The sequence below is a fragment of the Bactrocera neohumeralis genome, chromosome 4 (genome assembly GCF_024586455.1).
Source record: "Bactrocera neohumeralis isolate Rockhampton chromosome 4, APGP_CSIRO_Bneo_wtdbg2-racon-allhic-juicebox.fasta_v2, whole genome shotgun sequence".
Taxonomy (NCBI): domain Eukaryota; kingdom Metazoa; phylum Arthropoda; class Insecta; order Diptera; family Tephritidae; genus Bactrocera; species Bactrocera neohumeralis.
This window is the reverse complement of record NC_065921.1, coordinates 11,651,632-11,679,260: the sequence shown is the minus strand read 5'-3', so window position 1 is coordinate 11,679,260 and position 27,629 is coordinate 11,651,632. Positions and strand designations below refer to the sequence as shown.

Genomic DNA, 27,629 nt, shown 5'->3' with positions numbered 1-27,629 from the left:
TAAGTGCATTGATGTCGCATATTTTATGATTACGCAACGCGGAGACAGTAAAGACGTCACTTCGGTGTTGTAACCAACTGGCACTTTGCGAATAAGTAAATCAATCAATAATTTGATTTAATCAAAAAATAATGTAACTGTGCACTCGGCGCTCTAAAGTGATGTAATTCGACTTTATTTTGCATTTAATTAGAGAAAAGTAAAATTCTATATTGTACAGTGTTCCTATCACTAATAACGGCACTTGATGCATTCGCTCGCACAGCACGACCAGCACTCCTTATCGCCAATTGTTCAAATTGTTCAACGAATTACTACAAATTACATACGTTCGGACAAATACTGTAAACAAAATTTAATTAAAAATTTCTAAGTCATTATTTAATTTAAACTAGTTTATAAAATTTTTTTCTTGTGTTTTGCTAATTTTTTTTTTTCATTAAAAATATAATATCGATAATAGTTGCATGTTTGTTTATGACTTAAGTTTGCCCGATTTCCTTGCGCTGGCAATGGAAGCACATTTGTGACTTAATTATGTGTACAGTTACATTTATATTATACAAAATTAACACGCTTTTCCGAACTGTATAGCGCAAATGAAGCACTTTTTAACATTCGTGACTGGTTTACTTACATATGTACAGGTTAGTAAGAGCCTTATGTTGTCCAGGCTCTTACATACACACACACCTTTTGTTAGATAAAATACTTATTGTCTATGATACTTAGAGATATGACTTAAAAATCTACCGATATAAATAACATTATCGCAGGACGCAAGTGCAACGCAAGTATTGCAAACAAAAACAACAATATCCAGCGTTATCCGCACTACAGGAATCATTCTTAAGAGTCTTAACATAAACCCTAATATACACATACAAGTATCTATATATACATAAGATATATGCGTACTATCAACTAGGAGGTCTTCTGTGTGCTTAATGAACTACAACTACAAATAAAGGACCAACTAGTCCACACGGCTTTGTTGGTCTATTGCGTGCCGTTCTCTGTGATTGTTATCTTTTTCTTATCACCATTCAGGAGTAACGCTGGCGATTCAGCGTCCACCACGTTCAAGCGTTTGGCTAATGTCTCTTCGGGTGAATTCCAACTTTGCACTTCGGTCTTGCCAAATATGACGAAGAGTAAGTTGCCGACAAAGTAAAAACCGGCAGCGATGAAAAACACAATACGCCATTCGACCACATTTGTCTGCAAGAGCGACATAAAAATAGTTTTGGTTAATAAAATGTCAATGCGGTATAATTGATAAGTTAAACTTACCACATCGGTGACGACCAGGCCGACGGCCAGCGGCGCCAATGCGCTCATCACATTCGCGGAGCCATTGGTGATGCCCATCAGCGTACCCGCATAGTTTGGCGACAGATCAATATGGTTCACCTGGAAACCCAGGTAGGTAGCGCCACTGATGCCCACGGTGAGTGTGAGCAAGATCACAGCCAATAATGAATGTTCCTTCGTGACATAGCCGAGTCCAATAAGTGAGATCATTGGTATCCAATGGCCGATGGAGTTGAAGAATTTGCGACTGAAAGCCAGTGATACATTCTCACGACGTGCCAACACCTTCGATAGGTAGATGAAGAAGAAACTGAGCAAAAGCATGACCGTATACGGTAGAGATGACAGTAGAGCGCTATTTTTCATATCCACATCTAGTATGTTCTTCATGTAGTTGGGAATTTGTGTAAGCAGCGTCCAGAAACCCCACATATGCGTGCAGTGTACGATGATCAGCGATAAAAATGGCGGTGAGGTGAAGATCTTGCGCCACGGGGTCGGCGCTACTATGATTGGTGTCGAGTCAACTTGTCCCAAGGAATTTTCGATGAATTTACGCTCCTCCAATGAGATGGTTTTATGTTCAGCCGGTGTGCTGGCCGAAAAAATTAACCAACAGATACCCCAAAGTATACCCAAAGCGCCAGAGATGTAGAAAATACCGGGCCAACCGAGTGGTGATTCAGCGATGATACCGCTTATAGCCAGTATAACAACAGTGCCGAATTGTGAGCCGGAATAACAGAAAGTACTAAGCGCGCCACGTTCTTCGACGGGTGACCATTTCGCCAACATGGCATGCGTAGCTGGATGCACGGAACCTTGCAACAGTCCTTGAATGACACGTAACGCAAACAACAACTGCCAACCGCCAAATTCAACAGCTAATGGTGTGAGTAGCGTCAGCACGGAACACAGCGTAATGCCAATTAGCAGTAATGTTTTCGCGCCGTATTTCTGTGCAATGTGTCCACCGGGTATTTGGGTAACGATGTAACCCCAGAAAAAGCTGCTCAACACATAGGACTTGGTGCCTTCACTCCAATCGTATACCTGGAAGAAGAGAACATTAAGTTTAGCTGTCTATTGCTTTTAACTATTTGGAGCAAATGAGAAAGGTTTGGCAAACGTGATTCTCAATTTTGGGTTGTCTAGGCATCGCGAGTTTCGGAATTATATATACATACGAAGTGTTTGAAAATGTATGTTTGCTGAAGTTTTTTATTAAGAAATACAAATTTCTTGAAGGAATACAAAATTTTTCCTTAAAGGAAAAGAAATCCCTAAGGAATCGAGATCATTCCAGACTCTTCATTAAATAAAATGAAAGTGACAAGTGTTGCTTAACTACAGATTTCAACAGGAAACTGAAAGCATAGAACTTGAAGGCCCCGATTACCTTTAAGAAGATCCTTAAGATCAACAATCGCGCACTAATCTCATTTACCAACCCGAACTCTTACAAATAATTTCATTCCACACTCACCGTAAGATTGCTGTTCGTGGAATTCCGATCCGTCATCGCCACGATGCCCACGCTGAGGTTGACGCGTAACGCATAACAAATCGATAGGCAACAAAAACAAAGGAAACATTGTATATGTCTCGTACCGATGATCGGTGCTGTAAATAGAAACAAGAAGAAGGAGATGAAGGTTAGTTTTCCGCACAAAAATACAAATAACTGTATATAAGCAATGGCTTATCACTAAAACGCATAAGATCATAATAATATATATGTACATATATTGTATAAAGTGAGGAAATCTTTGAATGTGTGGCCACGAACTCGGCCTGAGTCGGGCGTAAGTCTACGGTCCTTGAACCTTAAAAACTCATAACAATGATGAAGGGTTGGTGATAAGCGAAAGTGTGAGCTACAAACTGATTAGCGGATATTATTGTGGTATTTGTAAAGATCTCTTTCTTATAGGATCCATTCACTCGCTCACAGTTAGAACTAAAATTGACTTTAGATTCTTTTTATACTCAGTATAGGGTATATTAATTTTGCCACGAAGTTTTTAACACCTTGAAGGAAACATCGGAGACACTATAGAATACATAAGTATATAAATGGCCAGCGTGACGACATGAGTTGATTTAGCCATGTACATCTCTCTGTCCGTCAATCTTTCGGTACATGCGCGCACTAGTCGCTCAAGTTTTGAGATATCGATCTGAAATTTTGCACACACTCTTTCTTCTTAAGATGCTGCTCATTTGTCGAAACCGTTGATATCGTACCACTATAGCATATAGCTGCCATTCAAATTGGTTAATCAGAATCAAGTTCTTGTATGGAAAACTCTTTTATATTGCAAGATATCTTCACGAAATTTAGTACTTTAGTGGCCAAGGCAACTCTATAATCTCCAATGAAATTGTGCAGATCGGATCACTATAGCATATAACTGCTATACAAACTGATCTATAAAAATCAAGTTTTTGTATGGAAAACTCCTTTATATTACAAGATATCTTCACGAAATTAAGCAAAGATTATTGGCCAAGAGAATTCTGTAATCTCCGAAAAAATTGTGAGAAATTGTGCAGATCGGATCACTATAGCATATAGCTGCTATACAAACTGATTAATCAAAATAAAGTACTTGTACTGAAATCGTTTTTATTTGTGAAGAGTTACCAAGCAACCGAAGTTAGAGTTTTTTCCTGTTTCTTAATGCACTTTCAGGATTTTTTTTTGTTGAATATTCTCACTGTAAAACATGTATGCAATATTTTCTATCTGCAACACTGGCTTACTTTTGAAAAACATTTTAACACTAGTGAAGTGTGCACTTCCACCAAATACACTTGTATAGTTTGTCTGGATCGATCGAGTGGATGTAATTTGTATAGCCGAAATATCGTCGCGCTGGCTGTGTGCACAAAATGCTACTGACTAGACAGCCAAACGGTGTCCGGCGTTTAAAGGAAAGTTTTGACTTTCATCTAGCATACATACATATATATCAATATATATTCAAACAAAATGTCTATAAAACCTATACAAACATATCTATGTCCAAGTCGGCACGTAAGTACATATGTATGTGTGTAAGTGCGCGCACTCACTCCAGTGCCGCTTACTCTGGTAAATGACACTTACGAGCGCACTTGAGACACATATTTATATAACATATTCGTTTGTCTGTGCACTTGTAAATTCATAAGTATATATACACATACATACATACAGAAATGTGTATCCTGCCTCTTGTTGCAGCCATCACTCAAGCCTACTTACTTACGGGTGATTAGTGAGCAGCTTCTTTCAGCGATAAATATATTTGCGTTAGATAAGTGTTTTTAATGTTAAATCACATACACTCATCTATAAACCCCTGTGTATGTGTGTGTGTCTGAGTACCTAAAGTGATCGGCTAAGATGGACAGCCTGTCTTAATGGCACGCAGCGAGCAGGTTAAACAGTCAGTTTGGTAAATATATATGTGTAAACCGCTAAAATTATGTTTGCATAAACTGCTTGAGGGCAAGAACGTGAGAAGTCTGGCATTCGGTTATGATTATGACTCAAACTCAAGGCACTATTAACTTTTGTGATAACAATCTGATCACTTGAATGCGAAATCAGATCTAGTGCTAGCCGATAAATTCATTGAAACTCAAGTGCAGTCCTTCATTGAAAGATTTTTTGTTGTTTAATACGCTGATAATCGCTAACTAGTCCTTAACTAGTTACAAAGTAACCAATTGACCTATGAGTTTATTTGTGGTACAAAATTCTAGCGCTAACGATAAGCTATGGTGGACAGACACATGGTTCACGCAAGTGAAAAGAGTTCTCTAAGCGCCATTTATTTGGGAGTGGCCAGAAACGATTCTGTCACATATGGCTCAAGCAGCTCACAACTTCCGGTCTTAGACCAAGTATCCACTGGGTAGCCAAAAAACTTTTCGAGCGAGATAAAGTGAGAAGGAGTCTTGGCTGGGTTTGAGACGTCACTTATTCGTCGGAACCGCCAATATCGGAACACTATAGCATATAGCTGTCATACAAAAACAAGATAAATGTTATTTTATGCCCTTTTGTACTAAAAGAAAAACACCAATGAAGGGTATTATTGTTTTGTTGTGCCGGAAGTGAACGTTTTTCTTGTCACTTCTACTGTTATTTACACTGTGACTAGTTAGTATGGGCGAAAACTTAGCATGAGCGATTAACGCTCCGCTGTCAAGATTACCATAAAAATTCACTTAAGCATTTTTGTCAGTCATTTACTAAAACAAAACTTTTTCTGAGATAATTATTATGTCGTCGTAGAAAATTTATACACCTCACTTCCATGTCGTCACGGAAATATTTTGCTCTCGCAGCCAAATATTTTGAAATTCCCAAAGGCATGTCTTTCTATTAATTATCCATACATGACTGTTTTGACTTATTCTTATTTTAGCGCCGTTTTTATTTTTGTCATGACAGCACGTCATGTCCTTTACGTGACAGTACGCTTACAGCTAGAGAGCGGAGTTGAACGTCAACTGATAAATATCGCACGTCTGCTATGATAATGTCAAGAAAGAGTTTTATGGTCTTGATATGCGGTATTAAGTTTTAGTGACTTTATTTAAATTTAATTCTTATTTTAAATATTTGCGTTCGCTTAAGTGTTACTCAAATGGCTGCAACTGCCACTGCAGATGCTGGAAATGTGAGCATTGCGGTATTTTCTGTCATGTTGTGATGCTATTATTTAGATTAAAAAGGCATTTGAGAGGCATTTTGCCACTTTGAGTTATTTTCCGTGCACACAAAGTTGTGTTTTGATTCCCAGAATTTTGTCTCGAAGCCATAGGTTCTTATGAACGATTTTCTTTTAAAAAATAATGCTTGTTGAATGACTAAGTCAAAGTAGTTTCATTAAGTTTTAAGTTATACTATATAACTATAAAAGCAATTGTAGAACCCCCAGAGGTGATGTAGTGACCGATGCGCAGAGCATACTGAAATTATGGAAGGAACACTTCTCCTGCCCGCTGAATGAGAGTTAAAGAGATGGTGAACCCGATTCGCCATTCGATGATGATGGAACAGACGTTCCATTGCCCGACAATGAAGAAGTTCGAATAGCAATTACCCGTCTGAAGAACAACGAAGCGGCGGAAGCTGATGTATTGCTGGCCGAACCATTCAAAAATGGCGGCGAAGAAGTGATAAGGAGCACGCTTCAGCTTCTTTGCAGAATATGGTCGAATGAAAACATGCCCCACTATTGGAATTTATGTATGCTCCACAGAAAGCCCACCCAATGTACTGGGTAAAATATTAAAGCCCACCGTCAACAGACTGACCAGATATTCACCATGCGCCAAGTCTTGGAAAAGACCCGTGAAAAGAGGATCGACGCACACCACCTCTTCGTCGATTTTAAAGCTGTTTTTGAGAGCACGAAAAAAAACTGCCTTTATGCCGCGATGAACACATTTTCCTTAAGTATTTAAAATATTTTGTGTCTGCCTCTAAACATTTGTCTGCATCTAATCTAAAATTAACAGGAATCTAAAATTATGCCTCCAGTATATTTGCTTGCCTACAAGACTGACATCCTAACAAAAAATCTAACTTAATTCTGAAGATGCAGTAGATATATGTATATATATATATATGTTTATGTTCGCTTGTTTATTTTTCTAAGAAAGCTAATATTTTCTGTTTATTAGTTGTGGCTGTTAGTCTCTAGGTGAGTCACTTTAGAAATGTTTGCCAAGTATATTAAAAAAAAAAATAATATTTGCAAAGTGCAGTGAGAACAACGTTTGTTGCGCCTAAAGAAACATTGCTTTTGGAGATAAAACATAAACAGAAGAAAAGGTTTTTTGATAGCAAAAATACCATTTAGGTATATATAGAATCTCTTTTAAGCTGCTAATATCTAATTTTATATCTGATGATGTCTAAAGGGACTACTAAATATTTTCATAGCTAATTTAATACTTAGATATATTTGAAGCATAATCTAAATGGATTTATATTTTGTTACTCGTTTAGGTTCAGTATTTAGGTAAATGGAAATAATGTTTTTTTTACGATTGGCCTAATTGTAGGCAACGTTTTATTTGCTTTTGTTTTAGTGCTATCTCATGTTGCCTACTTTTAGGTTGAAATACTACTATGGGCAAAAAGTAGTAAGACTTTTGAATTTAAATTTCGAATGAATAGATACCTATTCGTAGAAGTATTTATTATTGTATGTATGTTGGGTTGACTGTCTGTGAGATCTGTGCCAAATGACACATCAAAATAATCATTATGGTTTAGTATACGGTTGACTTTCTGAAGTACTTAAAGAATCAAATTTCCGGCGCCGAAACCTTCACAATATTGGAAAAGGCCTTCGGTGATAATTATCTGACGCGAACAAGTATTTTTGGTTGGTACAAATTATTCAAAGAGGGTCGAAAACGCTTTGACTACGAACAACGTTCAGGACAGCCATGAACAGCAACTGATGTGATCATCATGATCTCAATTAAATAAAGAAATTGGTGCTTGGGAATCGACGATTAACAGTCAGAGATCTTACTGGCAGCGTTGGAAGGCTTCGTGAAAACCGTTTGAAAGGTCTGAGAAAAGTGAAAGCACGATTGGTTCCAAAATTACTACGTTTTTTCTAAAAACAGCGTCGCTTTAACGTCTGTGAAACAATGCTTTGCGACTACCAGCAATTCATGAAACTGTTATCACTAGCAATGAGTCTTGGATATATGTTTATGACCCGGAAACAGACGATCAATTGACCGAATATCGCGGCAAAGAGGAGCCGAGGCTAAAATAACAAAGACAAAGCAGTCAAAAATCAAGGTTAAGTTTTCTTCGATTATCGAGGTGTGTTGTACTCTGAATTCCTTCCGATCCCCCAAACTGCAAATAAGGAATACGTTATCAGTATCCGATCCGTTATCCTATCAAAATCAAGTTTTTGTAAACTTTTTTGTTTTATTGTGTTTGAAATGAGATACAGTAATTTCCGAACTTTGACTCCAAGGTCATTCACTGTAGTTGTTTTTTTATTTCAAGGTAAATTTTGCCACTTCGCAACCGTTTTAATGACATATCACTTTCTTGCACGCAATTGAGCAATTGAAGATTTACTGTGCCACACCTGTATTTGTAACACCTGCCGCAATCAGCTGATCTCCATACTAAGTGTTAGAATATGCAACAAAAACAAGAGAAAACGCATTAAAATTTTGTTTACAGCTTCACAAAAGCATCCACACCCACGAGAACGGTAACCAGTACATACGCCAACACTTATACGCAATTACTTATGTAAATTGGCAGATTCTTTTAAGAATAACACGAAGCAACCAGTTCAAATTTGCATTTAGGGTGTTTCCAGATGACATTAAGAAAAACTTTTTATAAAACACTTTTTTGTTGCGCGTGAAATTTCATTGAAATTCTTTTTGGCATTAAAGCAGCTAAGCATTAAAGCGGTGGATACACACCCACACACCCACACACACACGCGCGTTGAAGTGTGACAAAAATAACACAACGGAAATATATAAATTAGTGCACACATTTGCATACATACATATGCACATGCAGCAGGCGCTAAGTCACACACAACCACCGCCCGTGCATGCTTCATTCAAAATTGCCAAAATTGCATTAATATTGAAATGGTAATTAAATGCTGAATGAATGTGCAAAGCGCGGTGCGCTGCTCCATATTTAGCGCCAGCGTAGCGCTCCCGCTTGCGCTCCACAAAATGCGTCAGCCCGCGTTGTTGCTTTCTCACGCTGCCCAGCGCGGTCAATTAACGATGTGTAATGTGCTCGTAAGTGATTTGGAATTTTTTCCTATGGCGCGAATTCGCATTATTACAACAACAGTGACAACAATAGCCACCACGAAGCGAACAAGTTGACCATAATTTTAATGTAATGATCGTAATCTGTATGCCATATCAATTTATAATGGTAAATTATGCTTTGCTTTTGTTTATAATTAGCAATACTTGACGTTTGTAGTTGCTTCTGTTCTTGTTCTGCTTCGCACACCATTAAATTACAAATTTCTCACTGCGTCAGCAAGCACAATGCCACAGGCACACATTACAAAGCCATAAAACCATACCAAAGTTGGCAGCGTAACAATGTCGTTCGCATGTCGGTATGCGCTTTGGCGTTTGGCTATTTTTAGCTGCAGGCCATAAGCAGAAAAGCACCATTCTATACTTGGCTTCTAGTTAACCACACCGCAAGGGAATCCTCCATGGTTGTTTGTTGTTTCGGCTTTTTAAGCGCTGACTCTGCGCTTTTTTGTTTTTGTTTGTTTTTGTTGGCTTTCTTAGCAATTTTTTTCATTTCCTTCACAAGAATTGCGTGAAACTTGTTTACGTATTGCATACATGCAACAAAGCAGCGAAGAGGCTCAGAAAAGAGTAAAAGACTTGCAGAATGGCGTTAGGAAAAGCACCGCAGTGCTTTTGTAAGCAATTTAAAGTGCATTAAAAATATGGTTATGTAAAAAAAGTAATAAACGGTTGAAAAAATTGCGTTCTTGTGACGCAAGTGTCATTCAAATTTAGTATTTTGCGTCAGATGAGGCTCACTTATGGATAAAAAAATCTGCGGAGTCCAAAATATTTGGCTTTAAGCTAATTATATGTCTCTTTAATGATTTTCAACTTTGAAAAAAAAAAATTCTTTTATATTTAGTTAGGATATATCTGTAGTCTTAGAAAGCTCATAACTACTCTTTTAGGTTAAATTAGGTTAGATGGCTGATCGAAAATCGCACGTGAACTGCTATATGTAGTGCTTTGTAAAGCTATAGAAAAGAAAAACTCCCGTATTCGAATTTATAAATTAGTAAAACGTTTAGTAGCCAATACAAATTTGCACAGGCGTTTAATTTCCACTCCCGCCAGTTCGGTAGGATGTCTGAAGGTATGCGCACTCAAGTGTTTAAGTCTTGACGTTCCAAACGCGGAAAAGTCAAGAAGGAAGTGTTGAGTTTCACCTCACCTCCTTACATACAGCTTATGCAGATGGCGTCTGGTAAGATTCCCAACTTTTATGCAAGGACGCCAATAGGTTCAAAGCCCCACAAACAAGGGAGAGGCTGGCCTCTCTGCGGGTAAAGAGATCATCTTATCGATCGATCTTAAGGCAAAAGGCTTTTACGCATGTACCAATATTAGCCCAGCACTGGTCTAGATTCCGCGAAGCTAAGCTATATAGGAGTAGAACATAAGAGGAAACAGAAGCACCGACCTGCTTCCATTCTAACGATAGCAATTCTAGGGTGCTTTTCCCTGCTAGCTCATCAGCTTTGCAATTTCCTGCGATTCCGGAAGTCTGAAGTTGAAGTTGATAAAGAGCTTCTGACACCAACCCTTCCCACCAAGCTTTGGCTCATCCTTAAAGAAGCTCACTCCAACGGCTTCTTCCCACCCTCAACTCCCTTGTCGGTGTATGGTCAGAGAAGGAGCCGCCAGAATTCATATAAACTTTAAGAATTTGCTCAGATTGTATTTTTTTGGAGATACTTTAGAGTCTTCAATGCTATCTTAATATCATAGTTTAGTACTAGAGATACCAATTACCATTAAAAACTTTTCTGTAACTGTAATTTAAGTGAATGAGACTTAGTGGTTGAAAATCGTCGTGTTGGCATCAGACACATGTAATGAAGTTCTTATCAACTCTCAAGGATTCACTCAACAAATTGTAGTTAATGATTTGAGTATGAATCGTTCCAATGATAGACTTGTACCAAAAGGCCTAGATCTGTTGCAAAATGACGATGAAGAGTCGAGATTACAAAAGAGATGCTTAACGAAAGAACTGTTGATGAGACGTAGTTTTATAAATATGACGTCGAATCTGTCCAAAAATTAGCCGAAACCGAAAATTTAAAATTCGCTGAAGGTACTGAAGGGCACGGCCGAGGCTTATAACAAGTATATGGAAAATTGGATTAATCATTGGCATGGTTGTATTGGCGTAAAAAGAACCTCCAATCTATAATAAAGACTTGTATTAAAATACGTGGAAATGTGTTTTTTCGAGCAGCTTCTTAAAACTTGCGACCTTGCGGCAAAGAAAAAAAAACGTGAATAGAGCAAAAACAAGTTTTAGAAAATACTTTCAACGCGAAAGCCAAAGCGAAAACAACAATAAATATCGGTAGTATTAATCGCATCGCCTATTATGGGGAAAACACGTTTGTTCCTAACCAAATAAGTGCAAACACGACCACTGCATGCCGCCCAATTACAGGTGCGTTTCCATTGAATTCTACAAGTGGGTTTCTGATTTATTTTGAAATTTGCTTACATACATACATACATACATATGTATGTAATTGAACTTTGTAAATAGCTGTGTGGCCTGTTTTCCGGCGTTGCGCCGCTCGCAGCCGGCTTCAACTGCCAACCCCCGCATTTTTGCATTCGCATTAGCCTACAAGCTGGCTGACTGCTTGGCAAATAGGCCTTTGAACCCCGTCTTCATGACTCAGTGATGCGATGACGTCGCATGTGATCGTGCCGTGGTTGAAGCTGATCACCTTCCTCTTCGGCCTGTTCGTTTTTTTTCGCCGACAATGTGTCGCTTTGTACGCCGGCAGCTAGGCGACTGCAGATTAATACACACTAATCTAGTTATTGGCAATGCAGCAAGCTTATATCCATGTATGTGTGCGTTAATGTATTTGTGGTGGGTCTAGTTCCAACGTGATCGCCAAGTCTCGTGCAATTTCGTCGCGCCGTCGTTGGAATGTTGCTGCTGTTGGCCTAAACTATGCTGCCGCCGTTCGCTGGCTGGCTGGCATTGCGTGTATTTTTAGCCATGTGCCACTCACGCCTCGCCAGTGTGCTTGATGTGCTCGCACTTGTGCATGTTTGTTGTTATTTCTGCTTTCGCTTCATTTTGCATGCACTAACTTTGCACACGAATACGCAATTACTAGATAACATTGCGCTCTCTGGCGAACCGCATGAGACCGCAAGCGAACTTTGCCTATTTGAGGAGCAACAAAAAATGCCTCTATTTCTTTATTCACTTTATCTCTCGCTCTATAAAATGTGTACGATAAAAATGTGCTTGTGTTCGTATCTCGGCGTGGCGGCTTCGCAGCGAGCGCTACACATTTTCGTTGCTTTTTGTTGTGTTTGCTCCGATTTTCATCGCACATTCTTGGATAGTGCCACGATAAGCAGCAGCAACAACAACAGCAGGCAGCAAACGTGTTTATTTTTGCTATTTACGCGCCGCCGTGGAGTTTCACATGTTATTCGTGTGTTGGAGGCACGACTGACTTCATTCGCCCCTATTGCGCCGCGCCCACTCTTCACCGCTCTAGTAAAAATATCGCTTTTGCGCGCACTAATGTTTCAATATAGAAAAACCGCTCTCGTGCGAATTTTTTCATAGATTTTAAAGCAAATATTTTATGCTCTTTATTTGCTGCTGTGCGCGCTCATTCACGTGATTGACGGCGCTCAACGTGTTCTACGCTTGGAACGCTTGCGTGTAGGTGAACACATGTGCAGGCATATTTTTAGAATACTATATAGACATTTTTCAACACTTCAGCTTTTTTTTTGGTGTTTTTATTAAAAAAATATTAATTTTCGTTTCTTGTAGATAAGCGCCGCACATTTGTTTTTGTAAAATTACTCAGCGCTTCTGCGCGCTCAGTTATGATAATTATTATTTTTTGTTAACATTTTTGTGTTTTTTTATTATATTTTTAGAATTTTAGCTCCCAAGAGTTGTTTTTTTTATGTATATGTAATTAGTTTAGTGACAACTTTGCTACTTTTTTTGTTATGTTTTTTTTTCTTTTATGTTCCCTTTTTTTACCTTTTTTCGTTTTTGCGTTTTTTCCTCCCCTCAATTAATTCATTTTGGACCGTGTCGCGCGGCATGACTTGATAATTTTATGCGAATTTCACGCATTGCTCATGTGTTGTCAAATAATTAACACTTTCGTTGTTGAATCTCGTAATTGTTGTTAAGGGCGTGTCGTTTTTATTATGGCATGTGCTCAGGCATGGAATTTGGGCTAACAAAATAATTGAATAATTTACTTTTGCAACTTAGAGCGCTGTGGATTACAACTAAACGCTTTGTTAGTGCTTTGCGAGTATTGAAAATTGAAGCGCGCACATTTTTAACTAAAATAACGCGAAAATATTCCACGTTTTTATATGCCAAATATGGATTTTGCATTTAATTGCATTTTATGTTTGATAATCAAACCAGTTGTTTGCTAAAATTAACGCACAAATGTCATTTAAGGGAGCATGCGCGGCATGAAATAAAAAAAATCGAAAAAATAAAATGAAATAACAACACATCGCATCAAACAACAACAAACCGCATGAAATTACCGCAAATTGCAAGAAATTGCATGCAATCTTCCGGTGAGTTCAAGTTCCTCATGCCGGATATAACGCCAGATAAAGATCTGCACTTGAAATATGACCAAACTAAAAGCCGCGCAGCCGTAATAAATCCCCAACAGCACCCATAAACACTTAAAAAACGTGTAAAATAAGTACACAAGCTGATTCATCAATAACCTTAAGTAACACAGAAAGTTAAACAATAAAAAAAAAATAAAAAAAATAAAAATAAAAATAAAAAAACATAAAACTTTTGCAATAAATCGCGAATAAATGTCAATTAATGCTTAAAGCGCATATAATAAATATTATTTCAAACAACAAAAAAAAATACAAAAAATATTTATATATAAACTCTCATTTGTAATGAGCAGCTTGCTAACCGCTCGTTTATGCAGAAACCGCAAACGCGCTACCGTTCAATGCCACGCATTGCCTATCAGCGGCGCAAGTGACCCCAGCGAAACCAAATTGCCCAACGCGCTCAGGCGCAGACAGCAAGCGGCCACCATTGATTACAATAAATATTAATTATTGAATATATAAAAAAAACATAAATATATTAATAAAATCTATAAACAAACAAATGAAAGCGAATAAACTCGCGCCGCAATTGATAGCTTCAATGTCGTCGTTACGACAAATTAATCAATACAAAAAAAAATTTAAGCAAAACAGAAAAAATGAAATTTTAAGCAGAGCAACAAATTAAATTTTAAGCAAAAAAAAACGTTTTTTTTCTGTTTATTTTGTAACGCAAATAAAAATCAATTAATTTACTGCCACCCAAACTGTTCGATATTTCGTAATGTTTTTGCGCCAATCACACAATTTGGCTGATCGTTATCAGTTGGTGCTCGCCACGCTTGTGGAAGTTGCGCGTTGACTCGATTTTCTGTGTCACAGGATGACTTTCTATTACCCACTTCACTTCCATTTGACGCATGCAGACATTTATTTGTTGTTTATCTACATACATACATATTAGAATAACGTAACTCCAAATATTTATTGACGCAATCATAAACACGCGCTGATGAAGTTGTCAGTGCTGATTTTTTTGTAAAAGTCTTTGCATTTAAGTGGAAAAGGCTAGGGGAAGAATGTTGACCGCGAAGTGGAATCTAGTGCTCAGGGTTTGCTTTTCTGAGCTTTCTAAATGGTATAGTAGGGAATTAGAAGTTAAAGCTTTTATGAGCTTTTAAAGCTTTCTTTAAACTTTTGTGATTTTCAAAGATTTTTGGTTTTTGATGGTATTAATATAGATATTAGTATAGTAAAGAAATGAAGTTGAAGCTCTTATGAGCTTTTGATATTGACAGTAAAGTTGAACCTAGTTCTCAGAGTAAGCTTTTCTGATCCTTCTAAATGATATGGTCGGGAACTTGAAGTTGAAGCTTTTATGAGCTTTTAAGGCTCGAAAACTTTGTTATGCTTTTGAAGCTTTTCTTAATTAGTATATATATGTTCATAGCTGGTGTACTTTGAATTTCATTTAGACATCCAGCGAAAGCTTTAAAAGCTGTGTAAATTTTTTTTGTTCCTTCTTTTCTAAGAGAACTCTTAACAACCTTTTCTTTTATTTTGTAAAAGTTTTTTGGTCTTTTCGGTCTTTCTAGTTCCAAGTTTTATATATATTCGGTATATCTAAAGCTTTTGCATCGAATTTTTTTTTTTGTCTTTCGTTTTTATTCTTAACAACCTTTTCTTTTATTTTGTAAAAGCTTTTTGGTCTTTTCGGTCCATCGAGTCATTAGTTCCTAGGTCCAAAGCATAAAAAATAATATACAAGTATGCCAAATAAATATTACGGTCTATGTTACTTTGTAAGCTTTGTAGGGTTGAAACACCGATCGTATGTAATACGATGCAATGAAAAATTTTAGAGGTCGTAGACGTAAATACGCTATAGATTGGTTCATGCGATAACTTCAGTTACGACAAGTCCGTTTCACAAATATAAAATAAACGAATAAATTAAATATGATAAAAAATATATAACTGTTTATTGAGTGCAATGGGATTTTAATAAAAATATTGAACTAGTGTAAACTAGTAACATAAACCTATTGATAATTTAGAACAGCAAATGAACCAATCTTATCTAACTGGCAATTGCGTCGATAAATTTGCTCCAAATTCGGCGCAGTAAAGCAAAGTTAGCTAACGGCCCCACTTTTATGAAAGAATTTTATAGCTAAAAATTTTCCGTTTTAATAAATTTGCGTCGGCAGATTTCTGTGCTTTTAAACTTTTTATAGTCAGTTTATTTATTTTAGTTAACTGTTTTGATATTTGCCACGACATTGAGTTGAGTCAGACAGTTATTTACTTGAAATATATGACTTTTCGCTTGTAGCTATAACTTTGATAAGGTAACTGCTCATTTTTACCTTTTTGCTATTAATAACATTATGAAGTGCTTGACTTGTTTTCGTTTATTTTATTTGATTTTACTCTGCGCATGACTGCTACGTTAGTTATCTGCTAAAGTTTAGTAAATTGTGCAATGATAAGTATTAAAGTAATTTAGTAGATAGTGAATAAATAAATCAATAGATAATTGCTTACAGCAGATAAACAACTCAGCTCTGTTTATTACTAGACTTATTGAGAATAAGTGAGGCCTAAAATGTTGGCATTAAATGGGTTTGCATATTTAGTAATAATAATTCTAGTTTTTATGAGTATATATGCATATATATTCTTTTTAATTCAACCGAAAATGCTTACTTTTGTACTGGTTTGCAATTAGTTAGATGCTATAAAATTTTTTTTATTTATTTAATATAATTTTTTTGTGCTAATAATTATACAAAAAGTATTTTTATCAACACAAACGAAAGTTGTTATTCTCGAACTAGTTTGCAACTAGTTAGATGCCATAAAATTTTTAATTATAAATAGCATAATTTTTGTGTCAATAATTATACAAAAAGTGCTTTTATTAACTCAATCAGAAGCGGTTATTTTCGGACTAGTTTGTAACTAGTTAGTTGGTATAATTTTTTTTATTTAATAGCATAATTTATGTGCCAATATTCAAACAAAAATTACTTTTATTAACTCAACCAAAAAAGGTTACGTTGGGACTAGTTTGCAACTAGTTAGATGCTATAATTTTTTTAATTTATTTAATCCATTTCGTTTCAATAAATATACGAAAAGTATTTTTACCAACTTACATAAAAGTGTTTACTTTCGGACTAGTTTGCAACTAGAACGTTGCAGTTTAAAAATTTCATATTTTTCCAGTGTCATGTTAAACTACCAAATATGTAAATTTATTAGAGTTCTTAAGTTATCAACGCTGCGTACTGATATTTATTACTTTGAAAATAGTACGCTTGATTAGCAGTATTTTTCAGAAAAAAATATATTGTATACACACTGCATGTATGCACACATAAAGAGCATTTATTTATTGTAAAGAGCATGAAAATCCTTCTCATTTTCCATTTCCGATACCCACTATTTCGGCTTTTTTGCATATTTGTTTTATTTTAAGCTCCAAGCGGCACGCGGTTTTAATGATAGTCAACGAAAAGGAAGAAGAGTGTCAAAATAAAATAAAAATACTGAAAATACAAAATTACTTAAAAATAAAATAAAATTTGTCTAACACTACTTTCTCTAGTCTTTCGTTCTTTTTTAATTGTTGTGGCTCAGAGGCGTGTGTGGGATCAGCAGCGTGTTTGTATATACATACATACATATGTACATACTTAGCTATTCTCTTACCGTCGCTATTTTTATTATGTGTTTTAAATTTACGTGGCAAATAAGTATGTATTTGCTTCACTTGGCACCGGTTTGTTTGCTTGTGTTCCTTTTTAGAATTTAAAAATAAATTTATTTAAATTTTCGGTCAACGGCGTGTGATCACGCAAACAATATAGCCGCTACTGTTTAGTCTATTGTTATTACTTGCAATTGCCAAATGTTTTTATTAACAATTTTATTTTATTTTTTTCAAATAATTTTTGGCTAATTTGTAATTAAATTTGACCTTAATATATTAAAAAAAAAATTTAAAAAAAATTAACAGTGATATTTGAATAAATTCTCTTGTTGAATTTTCATCACAATTTTTTTTATTTTGAAGCTTTATTATGTAAAAAAAAATCAAATTAAGTTTTTTATTGAATATGTTTCATATTTTTATTTTAATATTTTTTACATATTTTTTTCTTTTTTTATAATTTTTTTTTCTCAAATAAACACACATTTCACTAACAAAGCGCATCAGTTTGTAAATTTTAAATTCATTATTATTATCTACCGCTTTAAGCACATAGCTGTATGTATATGTATGTATTTACTTTTGTATTTTTGGCATAAATAATTTCACATAATAAATTCTTGTTGATTGCCACTTGTAATGCAAATATTCCAAAGTTATACCTACTAAATTTGTTTTCATGCGCACACACACACACAAATGCGCTGCAAGTATTACAAAAGATGCGGTATTGTGTATTTACATATTTAAAAATACTAATTTGTGCTTATAAGTGTGCATGAGTATTTACATATAAATACAATTGCCTGAGAATATGTAAATAAATGCATTTATACTGTTGTTGTTTTCTCTAGAGTGTTTTCGCTTTGTTCGGTTGCGTATATAATGACATACATACATACTTTTTGTATATTTATGCATATTTATATACTGCAGTATTTATATTATTTTAGCAGAGTATAGCCACATATTTACAAAAAATATGTATTTCGGATCGTCGGTTCTTTCAGTAGCCATGCGATATGGCACGTTGACTTTTGAAGAAATTGCCTACATACATATGTATATGTAAGTATATACATAGGTATATGTATACATATAAAGATGTTTTAAATAAGATTTTATTTATTAGCTAGTTAGTATAAGCACTCTACAATATTATTAGCACTTCACTGTCGAATAAGCTTTAAATATAGTAACAAAAATATTACATATTCTGACTTTATTTGTTTTAATTATAAACGCAGAATTGCTAGAAATTTAGCTATTTCTCGTAATTGAAGTCATGTGGTCAAAATTATTATTGTTTACATGTTGTTTTTGCTTATAGCAGAAATTATACTCAAGTATTTGTAACGAGATTTTTATAAATTAGTTGAGAATTGTACACAAGTAATGAAAAATGAGTATAGCAGCAGAAAATCAAATCAAAATCAAACTCTTGTATGGGAAACTTTTTTATTTGACGAGATATCTTCACGAAATTTGACACAGATTATTTTCGAAGGAAATACTATAATATCCATATATTTAATTGCTCAGATCGGACCACTCTAGCGTATACATAGCTGCCATACAAACTGAGCATAATGAAGTATTTATACTTATGTATATGTATGCTTTTATCTAAAAAGAATTGCGCTCTGAAGGATGTTTTAACTGCTCTGCAACCTAAATTAACATTTTTGCTGATTTTGGTTTTAATGACGCCCCTTTTCCATGATTTATGCTTATTTCATCATAATTTCCACAGCTTTTTTATGTAAAATTATGATTAATTCAATATGCACTGTTGCCACTTTTTATATTAAACAATTTACATACATATATGCATTATAATATATTATTACAAAACATTTTACATAATCCTCATCAAAAACTAACAACAGCAACACGAACTTAAAAATGCTTAGTATATTTATTAGACAACACAGCGAGTTAACACCTTATCAGAAATTGTCATGCCTTCCTAGAAAGTCGAACTATGCAATACACCATTACAATGCGAGAGCAACAACAAAAATAAACACAAGAAATATATACCAGCTGAATGCGGTATTTAAGGCGTTATCTCGTATTTATGAGCATACTAACAGCTAGCATCAAAAAGAATTCCATGTAAACTTGTATATATGTATGTATATGCATGTGTGTATGAATATGTGCGTGTGGTGTGTGACAAAGTCGGCTTAGTACTCGTAATCAACGTTTTTTCCACAGCGCTCACTCCTATTCGAGTATGCATAGAAATTCGTAGAACACATGTTTCCCAAACTAGTTTCTTGCCGCAATTGAAAATGTGTTAGTGTAGCTCTACTCAAATCGAATAAGCGCACATACACATATATTATATACTCTGGTGACTTCCATAAGCACATGATGTGTGCACGTGCTGGTTGCAGAGGAATGTTGTTGTCCATTCAGTTGAATATGCTGCACATATATGTATGTATGTATGGATGTATGTGCCAGTGTTTGTGCGCGCTAATCAGCGAGTAAGAGCAATAGAATAACAAAGCAACAGGCGAGCAGCCGAAAAGCCGACAAAACGGCCGGTCGGCCGGTGCACGAATTTCAATGGACTTTGAGTTGGTGCGCACACAACCACATGCATACATATGTACATGTATGTATGCTTGTATGTGTATGTTTGCAGACATTTTTATGAGTTTATAGGCACTCAACAGCTTCGAATGTGCATTTGATGCCCATGCGTGTATGCGTGCGCCGAGATGCCGTTGGCTGCATCTTGACTATCGTCTGCATCGCTGTGTCTATCGCCAGCAGAGAGAAAGTGATTGAGGCCAACGGCGAAGACATTGAGTGAAATAAATACGAGAAAATTCGAAAATGCTTAATTTACACTTGAAGGATAACGGCAATTGAGCAGCGCAAGGGCCGCTAAGGCGGAAAGGCAATATACAGATGAGGCCATGTGCACTCACGTGGGACATTTGCTTGTCGGTGCGCGTGTGTGTGTGGGTGTATGCTAGTGCATTTAGCATAAGTAAGCAATCAAGTATTTTATGGTTCTAATTGTAATTGTCATGCACAATTTTAAATTTAATTGTTGTATATTTCCATATCAGTTACCGTTGATATAACGGTATATGTACTTATGTAGGTGTTTTAGATGTGAATTCACGATAAGCGAAGTACAGTCAGCCGCTCACGCGAATATCATTCATTCATACCAAAGCACTTACATATATAATAAAATAATAAAAAAATATTGTTGGAAACAAACAGCGAGCAAAATAATATTATTAGATAATGGTAAATATTAATGAGTAATAGCCTTAAATAGCGCAATGACTTGTATTTATACAGATATGTAATTAAAATGCACGAGTAAATGCATATTTCTAAAAACAGAAAACAAATATTTGCTAATTCGCTCAACAAATAATTGTGAAATGGAAGGAAGCTAGGTTGAAATCACGCTGGAAAGTGTGCGACGCCGTAAGATTACTATTGAACGCAATTAACGTGCATATTACTTGAATATACTTGTTTTAAAATGACTTGTAGAAAATAGTTAGCTATCACAATTTTATTGAGCAATAAATGCAAAGGCATAGAAATGCGTAATTTTGAGAAAACAAGTGTGTTATCAATTTAGCAGGTGGTTCCTATAATATTTTCAAACTAGAAGTTAAAAAAAATAAAAATATTAAAAAAAAAGATTAATTAAAAACTTAAAAATTCTCATATAAAAAAAGTAAAGAAAAATTAAATTAAATTAAAATTTAAGATTTTAAATGTAAACATTTGTAAACTAGAAAATTAAAAAAGAGTAATAATAAAGTAAAGCTAAAAAAATTATAATTGACATTTTTCAAATAAAATAGTTTAATAAAATAAAAAATAAAGATTTTAAGTATATACATATATGTATATATTTTTGCAAAAAAAAAAAAAATATATTTAAAATTAATTATAAAAGTTAAAATAAATTTAAAAAATAATAAAAAAAATTAAAATTAAATAAAATAAAAAAAAATTAAATATATGTATGTATATACATATGTACGTATGTTTATAAAAATTTTTAGAATAAAATTAATAATAAAGTAAAGTTAAAATAAATTTAGAAAGTGGATAATAATCTCAATTAAACATAAATAAATCAATTAAAATTAATTGTAAAAAATTTAGTTTGCGAAATTGATTTAAAAAAAAAATATTTTTGTTTTTGATTTCATCAATCAGAGCCAAAGTGTGAGTAAAATAAATTTATTAGAACTTAGAGCACTACCAATTAAATTATTATCTAACAATTAAAAAATATATAATATATGATATATATATCAACAAAATTATTAAAAAACAACAAAAACAAATTTTAAAAACAAGAAAAAATGATACTTCAATACCCTTCACAAATACAAAAGATGTGTTACAAGAACTTGATTCCGATCATTTAGTTTGTATGACAGCTATATGATATAGTAAACCGATCTGAAAAATTTCTTCGTATATTACGTAATAACTTTAGTGAATAAACCATGCCAAATTTTGGAAAGATATCTCGTCAAATGAAAAAGTTTTCCATACTAGGACTTGACTTTGATCATTCAGTTTATATGACAGCTATATGTTATAATAAACCGATCTGAACAATTTCTTCGTATGTTACATGAATACTTTAGTTAATAAACCATGCCAAATTTCGGGAAGATATCTCATCAAATGAAAAAGTTTTCCAAGCAAGCACTTGATTCTGATTGTACAGTTTGTATGACAGCTATGTATATAGTATATGTTATAGTGATCCGATCAAAATAATTTCTCTTGAAATTGCATTGTGGCTCATCAAATGAAAAAAATTTCCATACAAGGACTTGACTTTAATCTTTCAGTTTCTATGACAGCTACATATATGCTATAGCAGTTCCATGTGAGCATTTCCCATAAAAGTGAGCAGCTTCTTGAAGAGAAAAGGACGTGTGCAAAATCTCAGAACGCTATACCTAAAACTGAGAGACTATTTTACGTATATACAGACAGACGATCAGACATGGCTAAATCGATATATAAAATTTTATATTATCTCCATATGTTTACTTCTGCTTATTACAAACTTTGTGTCAACTTAGAGTAACCTGTTCAAGATATAAGCTCTTTAAACATTGTTATCATGTATTAAATGATAATCATGATTTTTGAAAAATGAGAAAAATATAAATTTTTATAATTGAAATTTTTATAAGAGGAAATTTTAAAAGTGTCGCCATAAAAGTCTAAGGTAAAAATAATACAAATATAAGAAATTTGTAACAAATTCTCTACAGTTTGCAAATTTAGAAAAAAGGTTTCAAAACCATGAACTTTTGTGTTATGCAATTGTGGTTCTTAACAACAAAAAAATATCGACAAAGAAATCGATTTGCGACTGCTGCAACTTCACAAAAATGCGCACTTACAAATACTTTTATTGACATTAAACCGGACTTTTACTAAGCCACGTTAATGAAGTAACAGTAGTTAACGAATTTTTCATTATTTCGCGCACCAGTTAGTCAATATTATGGAACACATTTTCCAAACCACATGTCTAATTGCCATTACACAACTCAATTATGCCATTTCCACTGTGCAAACGCTTATTGAACACTATTTTCTCTGCAACTTTTTGTTTTTGTGCAAATAAGTTGCCTGCTACATTTCGCTTCCGGCCGTAATTAGCCGCAACTGTAGCAAAAACAAAGCGCTGTCTGAGCGCTGTTAAAGTGTTCTCTAGAAACTAGAAGCCAAAACAAAGAGCATTCACGCTAATCACACGCACACACACACATTTATATGTATATATATTTTTATTTTATTTGTAAATGCGTGTTTTATTGTTGTTTCACACAATTTTTGTTTTAATTCCCAGCAATTCCTTTCCATATTATTTGAATTCTCGCGCCAAGTGTGCAAAGCGTGTTGAAACGGGCTTTTGCGAATTACGAACATACTAATATTGTTGTTTACTGTTCGCGTTGCTAATTTCAAACTTTACTTGTTTGAGTTTGTTTTAGAAGCGCAACTTTTTATAAATTTGCTTAGAGTCTCGCCTCTTGTCTATATTTGAATTTGCGAAATTTTTCCGTCACTTTTGAGAAAAAGCCCGTAGAATTTGCGAATTGTTTATAAAGAAAAAGCTTATCAGCTTGATTTTATATACATAAGAATATTCTTAATTTTTCTCCTATTCCAAATTCCACGTCTTTATAAGCATTTGGCTGTCTGCACATTGCGATTATAAAATTCTGAAATGCTATTGTACTTTTGCACTTGGTCACGTGTGTCGTTTAAGTCTTTATCAGTGAAATATGGTGCTTGTGTTGGGCGTTGAGATTTTAAAATATTTTTGTAGCAATTAAATTTGCTCGTATTTAATTAAAATATTTGCGAAATTGTTGCAAAACATTTATAAATTCTTTGCAGTGAGATCACCTCAAAAATCAAAATATGAGCAAATATCAATAAAAATAAATGTGCCATTCCATCAATTGGCGACATGGTTTTGTACCCGTATTCCGATCAAACAAAAAAAACATTTTTTTATTTTTTAACGAATATAACATTGAGTCAAATATTTTTTAATTATTACAATTTTATGTAAAAAACTATATATATACAAATATTTTCAAAATATCCAAAAAAAGTTTTTTAAAATCCGAAAAAATTGTTATTTACAAAAAAAAATGAATAATTTTTTATATAAAATACATCAAAAACTTGAATTTTCTAAATAAAATAAAAAAAATTTAATATTTAAAACAAAATATCTAAACAAAAAAAATTTCAATGTAAAAAATATATATATTTTTTATTTTCCTATTAAAAATCTTGAACGAGGAATTTTTATATATTTTAAAGTTGAAAAAAAATATTGTTTTTTTTTTCTTATATTTATCTTTTGACTTTCTTTTTTTAACTTTTTTTTTAATAAATTTGAAAGTTAATATATTTAAAGATTTGTAAAATTAAAATTTTTAATATTTTTTTGTTCGAATAGTTTGTTTCATTTTTATGTTAATTTTTCCCCTTTTTTATTTTTTTTATGCTAATAAATAAGTTTTCTAAATTTTCTGCATTCATATTTTTACTTTACGATTTTTTTTAATTCTCATGTTTTTTGTTCACTTTTACATGTTTTTGATAATAAATGAGGGTTTTAATATTTTTATTTTTCGAATATTTTTTTTTTTTTTAATTTTTAAAATTTCGTAAAATTAAAACAAGAATTTTATATATTATTTTTTGGAATACAAGTATTTGTATTTTGTTTCATTTTTATGTTTTTTCACTTTTGTACTTTTTTGCTAATAAATAAGTTTTCTGCATTTTCGCAAAACAAAAATTAATTCTATCAATATAGTTGCTAGTTGCTGTCCTTCTACAAAAAAAATATAGCACAGAAAATAATGTGTACATCAAAAATTGCGAAATACGCATTTGTTTGTGTTCTAGTTAAGTTGTGATAAGCAAAGCTAACCACGTGTGAGTTTGAAATATTTTGAACAAAAGCTTGCTAATGCCAGAAAAGAGTGCGCTGAGCACTTGTTGATGTAGTATTTTTATATAAAGTAGTAAATATATTAAAAATTTAAGTTTTTCGACTTCTTGTTTAAAACCACAAAACTTTAAAAAATTATATAGAAATTACTTTTAAAAAATATTAAAAAAATATTCTAAATTCTTTTCTAAGCAATTTCCTGAAACAATTTTTGTATAAAACTACAAAAGTATTAAAAAATAACTTTTTAAGAAAATAATTAACAATTTTTTTACAAAAATTATATTAGAAATTATAATATTTTTTAAGAAAAATATTTCTACAAAAACTTTAAAAACTAAAACTATAATAAAATAAGTTTTTAAGAAAAAAATTTAAATATTTCTTACAAAAGCTTTGAAAATTATAATAATTTTAAAACTTTAAAAATTATTTCGTCAACAAATAATATTCTAAACTTCTAAACAATAGATTTTAAAATTTTTAAAAGCAACATTATAAAAATTGTTTTAACTATAAAAGTATTAAAAACTAATTTTTGAAACAAAAAAAATTTATTTGTTTTTGCAAAATTTTTAAGCAACAAAACTTCAAAATAAAAAGAAATACAAAGCAAAAAATTTCGATATTAAAAAAAAGGTTAGTTTTTTTCTAAACAATTAAAAAAAATGAACTCCTAATTCAAAAAAATATCACTAAAAAATTATAAATTAATATTGACGCTCACAATTGTTGTATTTGGCATATTCCAACAAAAAAATTTTTTTTTTTTAATTTTTCAATTTTTTGCTAATAATACTTTCAACTAAAACTGCGTTTCCAAGCTTTACCTTTTTCAAAACGCCTGTTTTTCACCATGTTTCCTGCTACAGCTGCCGTTCTTTCTTTGAAACTTGCACGAATTTGATGAAAAAACGCTTTGTTGTTGAATTATGCGTTCAAGTATTGCTATACGCAATGTCACTTGTTTAGTATTTCTTGTTGTTGCACAAATATATTTATATAATTTTATCTACTCAATTGAAACTGCATATATATTTGCTATAGCTTTTCGCCACGACTTTTCTCAATACCGTAGCACACGCGCACGTTTTTCTACGCTTTCTGCGTTCGACTGAGCAGCACTGCAAATAAAACGTGTGTAAACCGCGAAGCTATGAAATCAACAGGCGCCGATGACGTAAATCGACAAGCAACCAATTTGACTTTGATAGCAGTTGATGTTGTTGTTGATAATACGATTGGCTACAACCTTTGCATTCGTTGATTAGCGCACACACTCGCACACGACTTGGCGACGATTTTTTCGACGATCGAACCGAAAATCACTTTTTCCTCAAAATTTATTTTGACGCGATCACGAGAATTTCGTATTTAATTTCTATTTTAAAATTTTCCCGCTTTTGTTGTTGTTGTTGCGTTTGTGAGTAGTTGTGTGTGTGTATCTGTACCGTTTTCTACGATGCGTGTTGAACGTTGAAATGAAATTTTCACGCGTTCTCGTTTGAGAAGCGTTCTGAAGTCGACTGCTTGAAGTGAACGTGTTGGCAATGCTTTTATATAAATAAAACTGATCGCAACAGAAAAGGCGCGCGCGGGCACATTTGTGCTGCGCGGACAACAGCGCGCACACACACACACACGCTCGCGAACTCAGCATTGACAGCAGCGCCAACAACAAAGAGCAAAAGTAACAAAATAAAAGAGGTGCCATCGGCTTCTAACTGCTAGCAGCAGCAATGCGGTAGAGGCGCCGTTACACACACACACAGATACGCGTGCGGCATAGGCACCCACACACACAAGTAGAAGTGCATGACTGAGCGCTAGTACCGATACTAGTTTCACTCGGCAAGTAATAACAACAACAACGCAGCGTGAGTAAAAGCAGCGGTCAGCAGCGGAGCGTAGTAAACACACACACGCGCGCACACATACAGCGGTATGCGCTCACCAAAATAAAGCCAAAAAGTCAGACAAGCAGGCAGCTATGAGCGCGGCGCGTATATGTGCGTGATTATTGCTGGCGCGCTGCGTGAAGTTCTTGCCGATCTACTGTACATGCTGCTGCAACGCTGCCGGTAAGCGAAGGCGCCGCGCACATATGCACGCACAGGCGACATTTCTCATTGGCGCTCAGTGTAATGCACGCGCTCACTTCAAATACTTAACCGCGCACGAGTGAGCGTAAGCCGGCGCAGCATTTGACTTCTGATGAGTGCGCGCGCACTTGTTGCTATGACTCTTCTTTGATTTTCACACACACACACACACAATCTCTCGCTGATACACACACACACTAGCATGCAATCTGCTCTTTTCTATGAACTGGCCTATTTCTCAGCGGCCAGGTGGTTATCAGTGGCGAAGAGAGCGCGGAATTCTGCATGCGGCGCATTTGACTCTAAGAAAGTACATGCTAGCAGCTAGTGTGTGTATTTTAAAATTTGGTTTTGCTTATCTGCTAGATTGCTGCAAACTAGCTATAACGTAGGCCGGCCTCCTAAAAAATTCCAAGCACCCATACATAGGTAACACGCCGCTTATCACTCCCTAACTCAGCTGCTGCTGACCGTCATGACCATGGCATTTCGTATGTAATGGTAGATAAACAACAAAAACAAATTTTGTAGCAACACTATCATGATGTCGTAAAAAGTTGTTGTTGTAAAA

The 27,629-nt window shown here is 34.1% G+C and overlaps 1 protein-coding gene across 2 annotated transcripts; it reads right to left on the bottom strand.

Moving 5' to 3' along the window:
* Positions 1-154: 154 nt before the first annotated feature.
* On the bottom strand, positions 155-26,497 carry LOC126757198 (putative inorganic phosphate cotransporter). 2 transcript variants are annotated; one of them, XM_050470902.1, is made up of 4 exons: positions 25,787-26,497; positions 2,801-2,937; positions 1,294-2,367; positions 155-1,221 (listed from the first exon to the last, which is right to left on the bottom strand). In XM_050470902.1, the coding sequence occupies exons 1-4, from the start codon at positions 25,812-25,814 to the stop codon at positions 1,000-1,002; spliced, it is 1,461 nt and encodes a 486-aa protein (XP_050326859.1). In that variant the 5' UTR covers positions 25,815-26,497; the 3' UTR covers positions 155-999. The 2 variants fall into 2 exon arrangements, with proteins under 2 accessions (XP_050326859.1, XP_050326860.1); XM_050470903.1 differs by lacking the exon at positions 25,787-26,497 and adding an exon at positions 4,081-4,195.
* Positions 26,498-27,629: the final 1,132 nt, after the last annotated feature.

What these genes read in the sequence shown, in the direction of transcription:
- LOC126757198 (XM_050470902.1), bottom strand. Translation starts at nt 25,814, where the DNA reads ATGGTGAAAAACAGGCGTTTTGAAAAAG. An exon ending in AAACAGGCGTTTTGAAAAAG is followed by an intron (nt 2,938 to 25,786) that starts GTAAAGCTTGGA and finishes TTCTATTTACAG; the next exon opens with CACCGATCATCGGTACGAGA. An exon ending in CCACGAACAGCAATCTTACG is followed by an intron (nt 2,368 to 2,800) that starts GTGAGTGTGGAA and finishes CTCTTCTTCCAG; the next exon opens with GTATACGATTGGAGTGAAGG.